At 46.5% G+C, this 17947-nt stretch overlaps 1 protein-coding gene across 5 annotated transcripts in view; it reads left to right on the top strand.

Annotated features, from left to right (window-relative positions):
- The window catches only part of palld (palladin, cytoskeletal associated protein), a 126198-nt gene that overhangs the window by 90562 nt on the left and 17689 nt on the right, over positions 1-17947 (top strand). For 4 of the 5 annotated variants that reach the window (XR_014601460.1, XM_084066832.1, XM_084066830.1 and 1 more), the window contains 3 exons: positions 10072-10833; positions 13469-13613; positions 14699-14800. Coding sequence is in view for 4 of the 5 variants with exons in the window: in XM_084066832.1 (XP_083922958.1) it covers positions 10072-10833; positions 13469-13613; positions 14699-14800 (1009 nt within the window). In the remaining variant the exon portion in view is untranslated. The remainder of the gene's footprint in view (positions 1-10071; positions 10834-13468; positions 13614-14698; positions 14801-17947) is intronic. The other variant, XM_084066831.1, reaches the window with a different exon arrangement.

Here is a 17947-nt window from a genome sequence, read left to right as displayed (position 1 = left end):
CAAGAACCCAGACGGGCAGGACGGCTGTTAAAAAGCCTGAGAGGCTAGCCGGTAAACAGGCCCAGTGTTGCCAGATTTTCGTGAGAGAAACAAGCAGACAGGCATATACAAAAACAAGCCCAAAGGGATATCATGCGACTAGGTCCCTGGCACAATACATGTTCGCATGGGGGTACGCCGACAAATACATGTCCTTGACATCAAAATGTTTGAGAACCTCTTTTTTAGACAACATTAGGAAGGAAGCCCCAAAAAAGCAACTACACTAGAAACAAGCCCAAAAAAACACCGCAACCGACAACTACCAATATTTACAAGCAACTTTACCGAAAAACAAGTGCCAAAGTCGTTTATAATAAGCAGACATGGCAACACTGACGTGCCCTGCCGTCAGGATAAAATAACTACACAGTGTGTACCGTGTTACTTGTACTTCGTCCACCCCCGGGCTTTTGTTGTCCAGGAAGCACAAACAAGCCTCGCTGGATAAACACGACCATTAGGCAAGCTAATTAAAGTCTTCATTGATTTAAAAAGGATTGTCGGAACAGAGAGAGAGACAGAGTTAGGAGCGAGCATCTGGCGAACTCCTGCGGCAGCTAGCCGGGGCCGGCCCGGGCATGGTTGTGATTTAGCCGGAGTTAAAGACACACTTACTCCAGCGTTAGCTGCGCCATAAAGCTAAGCCCGGGCCCATCAAGTTCAGTGACGCCAGTAATGTTTCCGTATCGGAACCTGGAAAAAAAGATAAAGCCTTCCCCCTCAATTTTCACTTTATATCGCCGGACAGCGGGAAGTCAATTCAAACAAGGCTTTCGTTTTGTTTTTTTCTCCCCCCGCATCTCACTTTCCATCTTTAAAGAATTTACAGACGGGACGCTGGCCCAAGAGAAAGTGTTTTTTTCAAGGATGAGAAGAAAGAAAAATAGCGTTTTTTAACTGCTTCGCCTATTTATACCGGCGAATGTACTGTAGGGCGGAGAGGTTAGGCTAATGTGGTGTTACAGTTGGACTGCGATGCCTGGTTTGTGCTTCGCCGTACGTACGGCGGAAGTCGAGCGCCGACCGTAGTCGATCTACAAGCCCATAACACGTCGCGGATGCGACGTGTTGTGGGCTTGTAGATCGGCTACGGTCGGCGCTCGACACTGTGGTGAGACGAAGCATAAATCAGGCTTAATACTCTCTCTCTCTCTCTCTCTCTCTCTCTCGCTCTGTAACTCCGGCCCAGAGCTCTGCGGGCCAGTTGGCTCGCCACACCACAGCGAAAACACAGGGCCGTTGGCATGGCGACAGCCCCTCCCCTCTCCACCACAGGGAAGACGAGGAAGAGAGAGAGAGAAAGAGAGAGAGAGAGAGAAATGCGGGCTGTTCCTTTGCCATTCATTTAGTGACTTTATAAATGACCCTTTTGTGAATTTCACAGCATTCAAGCTGTATCATATTTTATTTGTTATGTTCACACGTACAAAGAATTTGACCTGGAAGCTTTATACTGTACTCTACTGTATGTTAACATTTAGTAGAGTTTATCCTTTCAGGTCAAAATCGATTTCTATTCTATAAGAATTTTAATCTAAAATAGAAAAATAAATGGTGCTAGTGAAGAATGCTATTTACCGACTAACACTTTACGAGGTTACGCTGAGTATTTCACTGAATTTCACAGAATTGACAGGCTTTTGCACTAGCGTTTTAGATCTGCACTGTAAAAAAAGTGTTAATTTGTCCATTTGTAACTCAGAGCGTGTACAAATGGAACCAAACGGACCCATAAGGGTCCGTTTGGTTCCATTTGCACACGCTCCGAGTTAAATGCTCCATTTGTGCACTGAGCGTACTGTCCACTCTTATATTGCACACTCTGAGTTAAAGTTCAATTTTACACGCTCTGAGTTAAATGTAAAGAGTATATTCAGCGCAGGCCTGCATTCGGTCCAAATGACAGCGAGGCAGTTGGATGTGGGTCGGAGAGGGCAGTCTGGGTCCAGGACGGTCCCGTCCAGCTGTGAGCGGTCAGCGCGGTCTGGCTGGACTCTGCTGGGTCACCGCGTTCACGCAGCGTTTGTGCTGTCCTTTGCACGGGCCATTGAACCATGGATGCCCGCAGTATACAAACGGCGAAGCGCTGACCTTTTTACACTCGCTGCGGTGAAAGGATCGTCCCGACAAAACTACCATCCTGTCGAGTGACCCTGTTATTCAGATTGAAGTGGATCACCAGGCCGAATCGATTGGGTTATTACATGAAGCATAGCCCGAGACGTCCCTATTCTGGGCTACGCCGTAGTAGGCGAACATTCTGCCAAATATGGAATGAGCATTCAGCAAAAATGGATGAACATCGGGCAAAATGCATAAACATTTGGCGCACATTCTGCGAAAATGCGACTTTCACTATTTGACGTACAACGAAGTTGTTATCCTTTTTTAAGTGATTACATAACAGATGCAAATACTGTGTGACTGCTTGAATGGGAAATTACTGACCATGCTTAGACTTAGACACAGACAGACAGACAGACAGACAGACAGAGGAGGTAGATCTAGATTCTAGAATGAGAGAGAGAGAGAGCGAGTTGGACAGATGTGGCTTCTTTGTAATGAATGAAGGCAGTTTTGTTTGGAATCAGCAGCTTGATATACAAAGAAAAGCGCACCTTTTAAGGCAAGGGGGTGATGTCAGTTACAGCTGGCTATCGTCCACACACTGCCTCCCCGCTCAGGACCCACTCAGGAGAATTCCACCGAGAGGAGGGGGAGAAAAAAAGAACTAAAAAAACCTCCCCGGCATAATTTCAGATATATTTAGCTAGCTTTATATAATGTGATATTCTCTGTGTGGGCAGGGAGCCATCAGCCGGGTATTAAAATCACAGGCACGCCGTGCAAAACTTTTGAAAAGGTCTCTGAGTTCTTCTCATGCAGAAGAGGCAGTAAATGGGGTCTGTTGGGGAGAGAGAGAGAGAGAGAGGGAGAGGGAGAGAGAGAGATAGACAAGGCGCTGAGGAGGAAATTAAGTGCGTTTCCCCTCCGCATGAGTGGCGGGGCCGGGCCCGGCCCAGCTTCTGCCCCGACGCGCAGAGAGAGCACAGCCAAAAAAGGAATGAAACCGCTTCGGAACCGCTGTAGGCTCCGGGAGCTGCCAAACTATTCCTGTAAAAAGCAACTCTTTTTCGGCGGAGGCCTGAACAGGAGACCTAAAGGGGAGGGGGGAGTGGGGAGGGGGGGAGCGTAAAGGAAAATGTACAGCAAGCAGCAGCAGCAGACACACACCGGAGACAAAGAAACAAGGACAGATCATCCCCACTCTCCTGCTCTTGTGATCAGTGACCCCCCCTCCCTCTCCTCACAACAACCCACCGTCCCACACACACACACACACACACACACACACACACACACACACACACACACACACACACACACACACACACCCTGCGAGCGAAGCCACGAGTCGTGACAGATCAAGAGTGATTGCGTTATAGGCTCTATCGAATATAATGACTGTTTGTTTGGGCACGCTGGATGCTCCGCAGGGGGGGGGGGGGGGTTGGAACACGCCGAAAATAAACTGGCTGGGATAGGCCAATCAGTCAGCCTCTGATTCTGGCTTGTGCGCTTGGACGTGTTTTGTTTCTTAAGCGTTTCACCTCCTCCATTTGATTTGCGTGTCTGAAGACGGTGTTATACTCGGGTCACGCACCGACTGTCTCACGGCGTCGATGGCAGATTCGGCGAGATCACGACGGGGGCGTGCTGCGACGCGTTGTGAGCTTGTCGATCGCCTGTCGTGCGCGACACCACGTTCAACAAAGTATATCTACTATATTCAGGGACGTGCACAGATAGACTCTAGGTGGTGCTAGAGCACCTGCCCTTTGCCCTCTTGACCAGAAGTGCCTTTTTGAAAAAAAAGAAGAAAAAAACGGGGGGGGGGGGGGTTCAGTTTACAGCAGGGGTCCTCAACAGGGGGTCCAGGACCCCTAGGGGGTCCTCAGAGTTACTACAGGGGGTCCGCCAAATCTTTATGTGATACGATTTTTCTTTTTACCATAACCACTCGAAACCTAGCATCCCTTTTCTGAGGAGAACTTTAGCCAAAAATAGCAGATCTACAAGCCCACAACGCCTTGTAGATCGGCTATTTTTGGCAAAGAGGTATAGGTGTAGAGGGAAAAAAGAGCAGACCAAGTAAACAAAAAAGTATAATTTACTTGAGCACCTGCCCCTCAAAATGCCTGTGCACACCACTGTACTATATACTGTACGTATGTACTTAACAGTGAAAGAGAGACAGACAGACAGACAGACAGACAGACAGACAGACAGACAGACAGACAGACAGACAGAGGATAATAAAGCTGGGGCGTTCCTCTGCATTCTCACAGATGAGGAATAGTAGGGAGAAAGGAAAGGGGAGAAAAGAGAAAAAGAGAAAAGCCTCCACTGATTATTCCACATCTGGAAGAGATCTGGAGAAGTGAACTGGGTCCTTGTGGACTCCTGACGGCACACACCAGCTCGGATGTGTGTTCCTCGCACAGACGCTGACATTAAAAGGAACTGGAGGTTTATTGCTGCCTTCCAACCTTTCCCAAAGACCCCTGTCATTCCACTACAAGGACAAGGCCTTTAAAAAAAAGTTGACTTCTCCTCTCCTCCCCCTGGTTCCCCAGAGCTATTGTGGGTCCTTTTTAAAAACCCTCCTGGGTTTTTAAAAGTCACGAACAGTGACATTAGCTCTAGCCTGCCCCGAGACGCATATCTCCCACACACGGATGAAGAAGAGGCCGGATACAGTAGTTGCGTCGACCGTGTAATCGCAATGTCCCCGCTTCGATTCCGACTGGAGACATGCCTTGCCATTCCTTTCCCTATGTCTCTCTCTCTCTCTCTCTCTCTCTCTCTCTCTCTCTCTCTCTCTCTCCCTATATCATTCTCTCTCCTCGTTTCTGTCTCTGCTCTTGCTCAATTTCCTGTCTCTCTACACTGTCGTGTGAAAATAAAAGCACCAAAGTGCCCAAAAGTGCCTTTAAAATGATACAGATGTTGTATGAAGATCTCGGTCAAAGATGATGCAACACGACTCGTCTTACTGTTAGAACATCCCAGCACGTTCTGAATGCTTTGAGCTTCATCTCAGCCTCAGCTCTAGTACACTGTCATGTTACTGGCCAAATGTAACAGATCTACTAACTCCTAAAGTTAGTGATTTTCAACCTTTTTCATATCAAGATCCATTATTTATTTGGCATTTGAGCCACGGAACCACCGTTTGATGAGATTTAGACTCTCAGACCCAAGACTTTGAATATTTTGTAAGATTTTGTCCACAATTCCATGCTGTATTGATGTGGTACCATAGGAGAGATAACAGGGCAAACGTTGATCAAAATAACAATTCTTCAATTAAGTAATAACAGATGTTTAACAATAATTTAACTCTCTAAATACCCACTAATTTTACGCTCTAAATACTGTATAAATCAATTGTTAATAACGTTCGACAAACTTGGACCAAACAACAAGAGTGTCCGAGACCGACCGAACGTGTTTCCCTGTTATTGAACGTATCTCCATTCTCTGATGTGATGACAGGCCGGGCCTTTTAACAAGTCTTTGTTACGGACTGGAAGGCTGATAGCATATCAGACCGTGCTCCTGGTGCAGCCGTTTCCTTCCCAGAACACACACACACACACACACACACACACACACACACACACACACACACACACACACACACACACACACACCATTCCATGGGGAACACTGGCCACACCCCGCATTCCCCACAGTCTAACCTGAGGCCTCGTCGGTTATCACCCTGCCAGCACAGAAAAACACACTTAATTCCCGTTCAACACCCTTGTATCCACCCCGTATCCCCGCCGTAGCGAAACCACATTGTAAACACAGGCTAATGAGCGTCTCTACACACCACACTGGTTCCCAACCTTCTCTGGATCAGGTCCCACTTGAAAACCTCTGCAAACGCACGCGGTCCACCCACCTGACCACTTAACACGGCTGCCGTGTTAAGTGGTCAGGTGGATGGACCTCGTGCGTTTGCAGAGCATGTTTACTTTGATGATCAATCACATCGATTGTGTTCCGGGCTGTATCAATGGAACTAACGTACTAGTGTACGTCATACGTCATAAATGAAAGTATTGGCATCAACATGTACTTAAAGTACCAAAAGTAAAAGTACTCATTATGCAGAAATATATATAGAGCTTGTATGTTTAGTAATAAAAATACAAATCTACAAAGTAACTAGTAGTTACGTAGTTAAGAGTTGTAGTGGAGAAGTAAAAGTATTGAAAATTGGAAATATTTGTACTCACTAAAGTAAAAATACCTAAAAATTGTTCTTAAGTAAATGTACTTAGTTACTTTACACCACTGCTTGACTGAATTATTGAATAATAATAGTAAGCTCCAGGCTGAGAAGTGCATATGTGCAATATATATATAACATATAACATTGACTTAGAATCAAGTCACAAATTTGTGACTTTAGACTCAACTTGATCAAATTAAACTTTGATCGATTTGAACGTCAATGACTCGTGACTACACTCGACTTGCAAAACAAGGACTTAGTCGTCACATCAGTGTTAACAGTGGAACGCCAGGCTCCTCTGCCAGGCAGAGGGAACGCTCCCATCTGCTCTGGGACGTCCCTGCCAGGCCAGTGGTGTTGTGACAGCATGTGTTGGATAGGGAGGGAGTGCGGCCTGGTTGTGTGTCAGCCTCAAATTAGAGACAGACAGTCTGCCTGCTTTCTGAACCGTTTTTTTTTTTAACAGCGTGTCTCATATTTGTCAGAGGAGGCCTTATCTGCCCCCAGCAGCCATATAAGTTGAGTTACGATGGTGTGTGTGTGTGTGTGTGTGTGTGTGTGTGTGTGTGTGTGTGTGTGTGTGTGTGTGTACACGTGTGTGTACATGTGTGTGTACATGTGTGCGGCCGTGTGTTTGATTGCAAGAGGCGAACAAGCTGTGTTTACCTCATAAAGTGCTTTGGTGTTAATTAAACTCTGGGAGAGTCGAAATGGTCGAAATTAATAGAAAGCTATTAACACTCATATAGTTCAGCTGTGTGACTCCTCGCCCACCCTCCACCCAACCCCCCCCCCCCCAATGGTGCTGATCACAGCCTGCAAGACAGTAAAACATGCCTCATGGTCTCTGTGTGGCCTGTGTGAGTCATAGTAGGGGCTGTTAGTGACACGATACTTCACTTTGTGATACAAGCGCCAAATTTTCCACAAAGTTTCTTCTGGACCTACTTGTTCACAAAAGCCCGTTAGCCACCCAAAAAAAAACAATATGGCTGCCATTTTCCAAAATGGCTGCCGGCGAAAGACATGCTATGTGGTTTTTGACCTGGATTGTGATTGGATAATGCAATTTTGATTATTTTGGCATCAGAACATAGTTTTGACTCCCCCCCACCCCCTCCCCCCGTTAGCCATGCAAAAAAAATATATATGACTGCCATTTTCCAAAATGGCTGCCGGCGAAAGACATTTTATGTGTTTTTTTACCTGTATTGTGATTGGATAATCCAAATGTTTTCTGAGGGTGTACTTGGTGTAAAAAGGCGCAGAATGCGCACCATTGAGCTAAGGGACTAACGGGACACAGGTGGAGAAATAAAACTAATCACAAGGTAATGAGACAAGACAGGAAACGTTACAACAAAATAAAACGAACACAACAGTAAAGTAAAAACTAAGTAACCACTTAAAACAGGACAAACATAAAATAGTACTGTACTGTTATTGTACAGCACTGTACTTTACTCTACTGTACTGTTCTGTTCTGTTATTGTACAGCACAGTAATGTACTGTACTGTACTGTACTGTTATTGAACAGCACTGTACTGTGTACTGTACTGTACTGTACTGTACTGTACTGTTATTGAACAGCACTGTACTGTACTGTACTGTACTGTACTGTTATTGAACAGCACTGTACTGTACTGTACTGTACTGTACTGTACTGTACTGTACTGTACTGTACTGTACTGTTATTGTACAGCACTGTACTTTACTCTACTGTACTGTACTGTACTGTTCTGTTATGTACAGCACAGTACTATACTGTTTTGCTATTGTACAGCACAGCACAGTGCTGTACTGTATTGTACTGTACTGTACTGTATTGTTATTGAACAGCACTGTACTGTACTGTATTGTATTGTTGTTGGTTACCAGTTCACGATTTAGTGAAGAATCTTGGCCCTGAAAAATCCATTGGCATCCTTTCTTTCACACATTCACTGGATGTGATGTCGTGTCAGCCTTTCGTGGGAAAAGGCAAAAAGACAGAAACCCGGCAAGTGTGGCCTGAAGTGTCTCATGTCTTCCAGAAGCTCAGTCAATACCCACCAGTAACAGTGCATGACAAGAACAGCACTGCTGATGGAGTTGATGATGCAAGATTTTACCTGTTTGCATGGAAGCAGAGGTCCTATGATGCCATTCCACCTACAAGGGCATCTCTTGCACATCATGTGAAGCATGCCACTTATCAAGTTGCCCGTGTCTGAAGCCAGGCAACTGTATGTCAAATGCATACAGAGAGCCCTGCCAGCTGGGGATGGCGAGCAGAAGATGACATTTGGCAAGTAGCGTGGATGACACTCTACAATTGCCCAGATTTGTGAACAACTGACAAAAGCCGGTGCAAGACTGAACGTCGTGGTAGATGCAAGTGCTACCGCTTTGGCGTTCAGTGCACACAGCTGAGTGCCTGCAAATGTGACGATTAGAACAATTTGTGATCCAGACATGGGGGGGGGGGGGGACTCATATGTTGATACCAAAATAATCAAAATCCAATCACAATCCAGGTCAAAATACACATAAAATGTCTTTCCCCAGTTGGAAAGTGGCAGCCATATTGTTTTTTTTTTGCGTGGCTAACGGGGGGAGGGGGCGGGGGGAGTCAAAACTATATTCTGATGCCAAAATAATCAAAATTGGATAATCCAATCACAATCCAGGTCAAAATACACATAAAATGCCTTTTGCCTGAAGCCATTTTGGAAAATGGCAGCCATATTGTTTTTTTTTGCGTGGCTAACGGGCTTTTCTGCAAAAGTAGGTCCTAGGCATTGTTCATGCCAAATTTGGCGCTTGTATCACAAAGTGAACTATTGTAACATAAAAATGGACTTAGTGGCCCGCACTATCACAGGGACTGTGTGATCTGCCTGTGTGTGTGTGTGTGTGTGTGTGTGTGTGTGTGTGTGTGTGTGTGTGTGTGTGTGTGTGTGTGTGTGTGTGTGGTGTGTGTGTGTGTGTGTGTGTGTGTGTGTGTGTGTGTGTGTGTGTGTGTGTGTGTGTGTGTGTGGATTTCAAGCACATCTTTATTATGTGCTTGAAATCTGGGTCTCTCTGCAGGGGGGTGGGGGGGGGGTTATTGGGGGCGTCGGTGCTTTGAACAGAATGACTGTTTCAACCTTTCAACCTTGTCCCATTTAACCACTTACCCTTAGCCTGTCGGGTGAAAAGAGCCAATCTATAACGTCACAATGCGTCACAATGCAACGTGTTATAGAGCTTGTAGATTGGTTGTTTTCTCCCAAATGTGTCATTTTTTTTGACACATTTTATGTTGTGTCAAACAACACAGTTTTTGAAAAAATATATGAATAAAGATAATAATTATTCTACTAAATAATGACATGGCCAAAATAGGGACGACAGGTTGTAAGTGGTTACATTTTTAAAAAATGACTAAAAACCTATCTTTTTACCAAACTGTTCCCCTAACTTTTGGGCCTTTCTTTTAATGTGACCCCTTCTAGTCTAGCCTAGCTGGGTCCTATGTAATTGTTTTGGTTTCCTATGTTGTTTATGCCATGCTTTTAAACCCCTGTAGCACTCTGAGATTCACAAGAATGTAAAGTGCTTTATAAATAAAATGCATTATTATTACTATTAAACGCGTTCCGTTGGCATTCATAACGACGCGTGAACGCCGTTATACCCGTGGTCTCATTGGTCAGAGCGTTGACGTGGGGGCGTGTCTCCTTTCCCCTCCTGACAGGAACGCCTTCCAGCTGAAGCAGCTCCACGACCAGATCCTCCAGGAGGTGCTGGAAGCAGCAACATCCAACTGGCAGCAGACGCCGCAAGAGGAGCAGCAGCAGCCGCCGCCGCAAGCCGAGCAGGAAGTCCCGCCTCCGGCGCCCCCGTTGCCGCCGCCCCCGCCCGAACGGGAAGCGACCTCTCCCTCCTCGCCCGCCACCCCGCCCTCTCCTCCTCTCCCTCCTCCCCCCTCCTTCCAGGAGCTGGAGAGCAGCAGCGCCACGGCAGCAGCAGCCATGACCAGCACCTTCAACTACGCCCGGCCCAAGCAGTTCATCGCGGCCGCCCAGAGCAGCGGCCCCGCCTCCTCCGGCCTGTCGTCGCCCCTCTCCCCGGGCTCCGCCCACAAGCCGTTCAGCCGGGTGGCGCTGCCGCCGTTCACCAGCAGGGCGTCCAGCGTGGAGTCCTCCTCCTCGCCCGGCTCGCCCTCCTTCCCGCCCCCGCCCCCGCCCTTCCTCAGCCCCGTCAGCCTGTCCTCGCCGTCGGGCCCTTCCGCCGCCCACGACTTCCCCCCTCCTCCGCCTCCTCCCCCTCCCCCGCCACCCCCTCCGCCCGCTCCTCCCGCCATGTCTCCGGCGCGATCCGACACCTCCTCGCCCTTCACCTCCATGCCGCCGTCCCCGGCCTCCAGCTTCCTGTCGTCTGTGCTGCCCTCCTCGCCCTCCACCCCAGGGAGTCCCACGGTCAACGCCATGGGCCTGCCCAAAGGCAACGGCACCGTGTAAGTACCTCACTATACACTTCAGTTATACTTACTTAGTTGCGTTCCGGTGTCGTGCTCAGTAAATAGCAGATCTACAAGCTCACAACGGATCACGAATGTGGCGCTTTGTGAGCTCGTAGATCTGTCATTTACGGCATGCAAAACCAGCGGTCAACTAAGTATAAATGAGGCTTTAAGTGGTTAGGACTAATGCCTCGCTTTGGTCTTAGTCAAACAAGTCGTTAGTTGATTTGTGTGATTTTATTTTTTTCATTCTTGTTTTCAATGTTGAATGAGTTATTTCTTGAAACACCATTAGCACATCTTTTATTATTTCAAAACCTACAAAGATTTTGGGGGGGAAATAATTAAAGACATTAATAACTGTCTTAGAATTAGCATTGTCAATGTCCAGTAAGCCACTGTGCGTGACATCATAAAGATGTGCTTGAAATCTCGGTGTCTCTCGGGAAACACGATTTTACAGATTTATCGATTCAATTCAACTCTATCATCGCGCCAAATCACACCAAGAGGTCTCAATACACTTGACATGATGGAGCAGAGACCCAACATTGTCCCATACAACGGATCAGTGGATGAAGTCCTATGACTATCAGTGGACTGAGACGTTCAGTCCATATACGTGGGGTTAGGTAACATGCAGTGTAGTGTGTGTATATGACAGGGTGACAGTGTGTGTTCCCCCTCAGGTTAGGTAACACACAGTGTAGTGTGTGTGTATGTTACAAGGTGACAGTGTGCGTTCCCCCTCAGACAGACATGGAGGCTGGAGGTCTGCTCCTGGATGCAACATGACATGTTTACATTCTTTACACAGCATGTTTATAGGAGCGAGCACAGCGAAGAGGGCCTTCTGAACACCACACCACACCCCCCACACACACACACACACACACACACACACACACACACACACACACACACACACACACACATGCACACGTGTGCGCTCTAGGTGCAAGGGTCTTAGCCCTCACATTGACAAGAAATCACAGCTATGTTTTTTATGTAAGTTAAATAAACATTCCGCCATATGTTTCAGACAGTACGGCGGGTGGGGGGGAGGGAGGGGGGTTCACCTATAGAATGCTACCATACCACCTTCCTGTCAAAAGACCAGCACTTCTCAGAAACCCATATATTATGCTCCTCCAGCGTAACCCTGGACCCTGCAGTGTCCTATTGGGGGGGGGGGGGCTTTGTGCGGTTGATGTAGCCCCCCTCCCCCGGCCTAGACGTTTAGCTAGCCAGTCAGAGAGGTGCAGATGGCAGCTCTGCCTGTGGATTATATGCTGACGGCTGCCTTGCAGATTCAAGAAGAAAAACATTTGAGCGTTCCGCTGTCAAGGGCATTCCACTTCTCTCTCTCTCTCTCTCTCTCTCTCTTGGCCAAAAATAGCCGATCTACAAGCTCATAGCGCGCTGTGAGCTTGTAGATCGGCTATTCTCAAGCGCGACGAGGTATAAAGGGCCGTTCACATCGAGCACAATAACTATAGATAGACGGCGTATTTTATTGTCATAAATTTAAAAGCAAACAGTGCACCGTAAAAAGCGGCAACATGGATCAAGCTAAGCTCGTCTCCATTGTGGTCCATAAAAACTTTATATCCTTCACCGTTGTCTTTGTTATAGTTGTGCTGTGGACACTTGCCAGACACTTGACTTTGAGCGATCATTAAAAGCGTATCTTTATGGTTATTAAAGTCATAGCTCTGGTTATGTTTGGAGTGAAAGGCCCTTAAATCAAGTCCCTCGCTCGCTCACTCAACTCTCTCCTGCCCCACACACACACACACACACACACACACACACACACACACACACACACACACACACACACACACACACACACACACACACACACACACACACACACACACACACGCTTGCCCTGGCATTCCAGCACGAGGGCAGAGAGATAAGGAGACGCTGTGTGGAATGTCAGAGCTGGACGTTGAGCCTGATAAGGACCTAATGAGAGACGAACTAGAGGCAGGAGATCAAGGGGGGAGGGGAGGGGGGGGGGGGGGGGGGTATGCTGATGTGTTGAGGAGGGGCAGTGTCACAGATGAGACGGAATATGTTTTTTTTTTTTATAGTCCTCCTGAAGTATCTGATGCAGTGGTTCCACAAGGGGAACGAGACTTGAACTTGTTTGCAGACCTACCGTTTCAGCCTGCATTCTAGTACCGTTTGACATATCCTGTTCCGTTATAATAAAGCTATAATAAAACTATTCAATTTAATCTGTTATGAAAATGAAAATAAACCATTTTGGGTGAACAAAAAAATCTATTCTAAAACTACGTCTTTAACAAATCCAGCCAAAATAGCAGATTTAGCTGAATAGCTGTGTTTTTGTTTTCTTTTTGTAAAGCCTAGTTTCTATTTTTATTTCACTTAACTAAAATGTTCTAGTTTTCTATTTTCGTTAAGTTAAAACCCATTAAAACCGGGAAAGCATCTGTGTCATTATAGAAATACTATAGAAAAAATCTTGAAAGTGTCGAATCCTTTTGAAGTGCGAAAAAGTTCGAGAACTACCGATTCAGAAGGTATTTGTAGAATCAGGTCTTAGCTACTTACACCAACTATAACAACCCTGGTCTGTCTGTCTCCCGTTCAGCAGAGCATTCCCCCGGAAGTCGTCGGTCTCTAGGACCCCGCGGCTCACCTCCGACTCGGACATCCAGGGCACCAAGGACGCCGTCATCCAGGACCTGGAGAGGAAGCTCCGTTTCAAGGAGGAGCGAGTCAGCAACGGCCAGCAGGTCCGCATTTATTTATTTCAGGTTTTGTGTATTATTATGTGTGTGGAGTGTGTGTGTGTGTGTGTGTGTGTGTGTGTGTATTTTTTAAAAATCACGACAGCGTGTTGGTAGGTAATTTAGAGAACGAGCCGTGTTTTAGTAACACATCGTTAACCCTAATTAACCGCAAGCCTCATCCAGTCCCAACGACCTATTTGAAAACCCTGACTACACACTGCAGCCTTTATAACGTTAACCAATGCTTTCCTTTACACTCATTCCTCAAGTCCATTTCTTTAAAGCAACATGTCACTTTAGGTAGAGCAGGTTCTCAAACATTCTCATGTCAACGACCCCCCCCCCCCCCCCCCAAATTGGAAATGTATTTTGGCCGTGGACCCCCATCTGAAAAAGATTTTGTGCCAGAGAATGGGACCGCCATGAGAGAAAATGTGTCAAGATTAATTAAATGTTTCCAAAAATAGCCAATCGACTATTTTGGAAAAGAAACTAGGCCTTAGTGTTCCTCATTTTGCTGGGGGACCCCCTGGAACCCCCTCAAGGACTCTTGCGGGGGCCCCACTTTGAGAACCGCTGTGGTAGAGGTTTGCACGGTTAGCTCAGTCGGTAGGGCTAAGCTCTCGCGTTTGGACCGCAACGAGTCTATCCTCGTTATATCGCGGATATAACGAGGATAGACTCCCGCGCTCTCGGCCGATACCGGTAATAAGCCCTACTTTGCCATGATATAATCAGACTTTTGGCAACTTAAGACATCTTCAGTAGTTGCTTCATTGACAAATAGATTATAAACCAAAGTGGTTTCCTCATTCATAGTGAAACTGCTCTTAAAGTCACTCTTTTAGCACATAAACAAATCTGCAAAACCTGACCAGAGCAAAAATACATTTACATTTGGGGGTCCTTGAGATGAAAACGTTTGAGAACCACCGGATTAATCCCTTCATCAGACTTGGTCCCATCCTAATCAGCAGGTTAACTAGTCGGCTGTGTGTGTGTAATGTGTGAGTGTTGAGTGTGTGTGTGTGTGGTTACTCACACACTAACCCGTCGTGGCTGATCCCCCCATTAATCCCTGCTTCCAGAGGTTAACCTATGAGGAGAAGATGGCTCGCCGGCTGCTGGGCGCCGACAACGCGGCCACAGTGTTAAACACACAGGAACCTGAGGAGGAGACCGTCACACAGGTACGCAAAGGGTTAACCTGTGGGACGCACACAGACACACACACACACACACACACACACACACACACACACACACACACACACACACACACCACTTTAACCACTTAAACCCTGTAGAGACTTAAACCCTCAGAGAACTGGACTAGAGTTTCATCCAAAAATCTACAAGCTCACAACGTGTCGCAATGTTCAAGTGGTTAATGTCTTAATTTGGATTTCTGATTAAAGACATGAATAGTGTGTCAAAATACAAATATATCCATCAAAATGCAATGCAAGATCATGATCACAATTGTCTGTATGAGATAGACATAGGCACAAGTTATGGATATAGGTGACGCCGTCGTTTCCATAATAAAATGGCAATAATAGCACAGAACAATATTTGATTGTTTTGCCCTTCTTTCAGTCAGTCCAATCAAACATACACACACGCACACTTACAGTTTACATAGGCACAGAAACATCTGTACAGTACCACTAGCACAGTGGTTCTCAAAGTGGGGTCCGGGGACACCCAGGGGTACTTGAGGGTGTTCCAGGGGGTCCCCATGCAGCAAAAGTAGTTAATATAGCATCAAAATCAGTACAGCCACTTTAAACCTGCAGTACATTGGCTATTTCCCCCAAAACATACATTTTGGAATACTTTGGAAACATTTGAACAACATGAATCTTGTACAGGGGGTCCCAGGGGACATAATATGTTCAGATGTGGGTCTGCGGCCAAATCCATATAAATGTGTGGCTCCTTGACGTGAAAATGTTATGGAACCCCTCTGCACTATAGCGTGTACAGTCTGACCGCCGTCCTGTCCCACCGTTGCATACGAAACATTCCTATCTAATGAGACCCCACCTCTAAAAAAAAAAGCCCGTCCAACTTTTCCGAGCCCCCCGTGGAAAAGGGCTTTCTGGAGCTGCAGTGTGTTATGAAAGCCGGGATGTAAACACAGTAAAAAGCCTTCCCTCCAGAGCCCTCCCATAAAAAGCACTGTTTATGAACACTGGCAGGGAAACCGCAGCCGCGCTCTTACATGAGCGCCAGGGAGTAACACTCTTTGAAGGCTCCTTGTAGCTATTTGTCCCCCTTCTGAAACCCTCTGAAACCCTCTGAAACCCTCTGGAACACTCTGAAACCCTCTGAAACCCTCTGAACCCCTCTGGAACCCTCTGAACCCCTCTGGAACACTCTGAAACCCTCTGAAACCCTCTGAAACCCTCTGGAACCCTCTGAAACCCTGTGAAACCCTCTGAAACCCTCTGAAACCCTCTGAAACCCTCTGAAACCCTGTGAAACCCTCTGGAACCCTCTGAAACCCTCTGAAACCCTGTGAAACCCTGTGAAACCCTCTGAAACCCTCTGAAACCCTCTGAAACCCTCTGAAACCCTCTGGAACCACTCCAATGCCACAGAGAAGTGGCAGCCAGTGAGTGGCAGCTCCGTGCGTGCGTGTGTGTGTGTGTGTGTGTGTGTGTGTGTGTGTGTGTGTGTGTGTGTGTGTGTGTGTGTGTGTGTGTGTGTGTGTGTGTGTGTGTGTGTGTGTGTGTGTGTGTGTGTGTGTGTGTGTGTGTGTGTACCGCCTGGGTCGTTTATTTTGGTGGTTATCAAACTTTTTCACGTCGGGAAACCCTCAAAATGATGTGTGCCAGGGATCCCCAGAAGAGAAGATTTGTGTTGAAAAGTTTCCAAATTCCAAATACTCTTTTTTTCTTAGTTAATAGCCTACAGTAAGTATATAAAATAGGGTTAGTGGTTACACTGATGTTATAGTATATTAACTCATTTAGCTGGGAACTCCCTGGAACTTTCATGACCTACCCGACATCTCAAGAGTCAACCCGCACTCGGCCAGGGGAGATATTGTATCATGGGCTTCAGGCAGTACTACTTGTCAACCAGTAGGAGTCCTACCTGACACCAGGGTCTAAAGCAGCGATGTCAAACTGGTGATCCGCGGGCTATTTGCGGCCCGCAGAGTGGTCCAATGCGGCCCGCGACGTGATATTAAAAAAATGCCATTTAATACTACCTCTAATGAAAAAAATGAGAGAGAAAAAAAACGGCTACAACATTTTATTCAATAACCACATGAACCCTATAGCATCCCTATTCCGGACAAGTCAGGATATGCAAACATTAAATGTTCGCATATCTATTATATCATATATCATATATGTTTATTCAATATCATATATTTTGGCGAAAATAGCAGATTTACAAGTCGCGTTGCAACGCACTGTGAGGTGGCAGATCAGCCATTTATGGGGAAGCGATTTGGTGTAGAGGGAAATATACTGTATAGGGTTTAAGTGGCTGAAACTAAGCAGCTCTAAGTAGGTGTTTTAGGAGACTGAGCAGAGCTGTTTTTCTTTACACAGCCAGGCTGACATGGCTGTCAGTGCTGTAAAATAAATGTTGACTTTAGAGTCGAAAGTCAAACAGAATGTTAATGAATGTGAATAGTAAATAGACACACTGAGGAGGAGAGCCCAGGGTAGGTGATGGTGCCTGTTGTTGGCCTGCCAGTCTGACATGCTGATTGGCTGGAAGAGTTCTACTGCAGTGTTTCCCAAACAGTGGGTCGGGACCCCACATTTGGGTCGCGGACCCAGTTTTTGCGGGTCGCGAGTAATTGTCCCTATGTTATTTCAAAAGATTGAAAAAAAAATCTAAAATGTCCAGATAGGTAAAACCTGTACAAATGTAACCAAATGGACCTCTAAGGGTTCATTTGGTTACATTTGCAAACTCAGGGTAGGTACCCTCACAAAAAACATGCAGTAATCCTGGTCTCTATACTGCCTCCCCCTGGTCAGCCGGCGTGCCTGATGGAGGGGAAAGGAACTGGTTGGAATAACGTGTTCCTTCCACGCGCTACAGTACGTCCTACCAGGGAAACTCTCCCCTGTCAGGTGATAAGAAGCGGTGTGCTAACTCCTCATGCATTGAAGGAAGCATGAGCTCAATTTGGGGCTCTCCCCAGGCTGGCAGAGGGAGAGTAGTAGCGCCCAGGATTACAAGCTTAGGCAATTGGCACTGGGTGAAAAATGGGTTACAAAAAAACAACAACATTTGCACTCTCTCTGAGTTACTAAGTCTATGGTACGAAAGCAGGTAAGATGACAAAGGCACACATGTGAAAA

Source organism: Gymnoscopelus microlampas, assembly GCF_963454915.1.
Source record: "Gymnoscopelus microlampas genome assembly, chromosome: 9".
NCBI lineage: Eukaryota > Metazoa > Chordata > Actinopteri > Myctophiformes > Myctophidae > Gymnoscopelus > Gymnoscopelus microlampas.
Note: the sequence above shows the minus strand (reverse complement) of the source record. Positions and strands in the feature narration are given on the sequence as shown.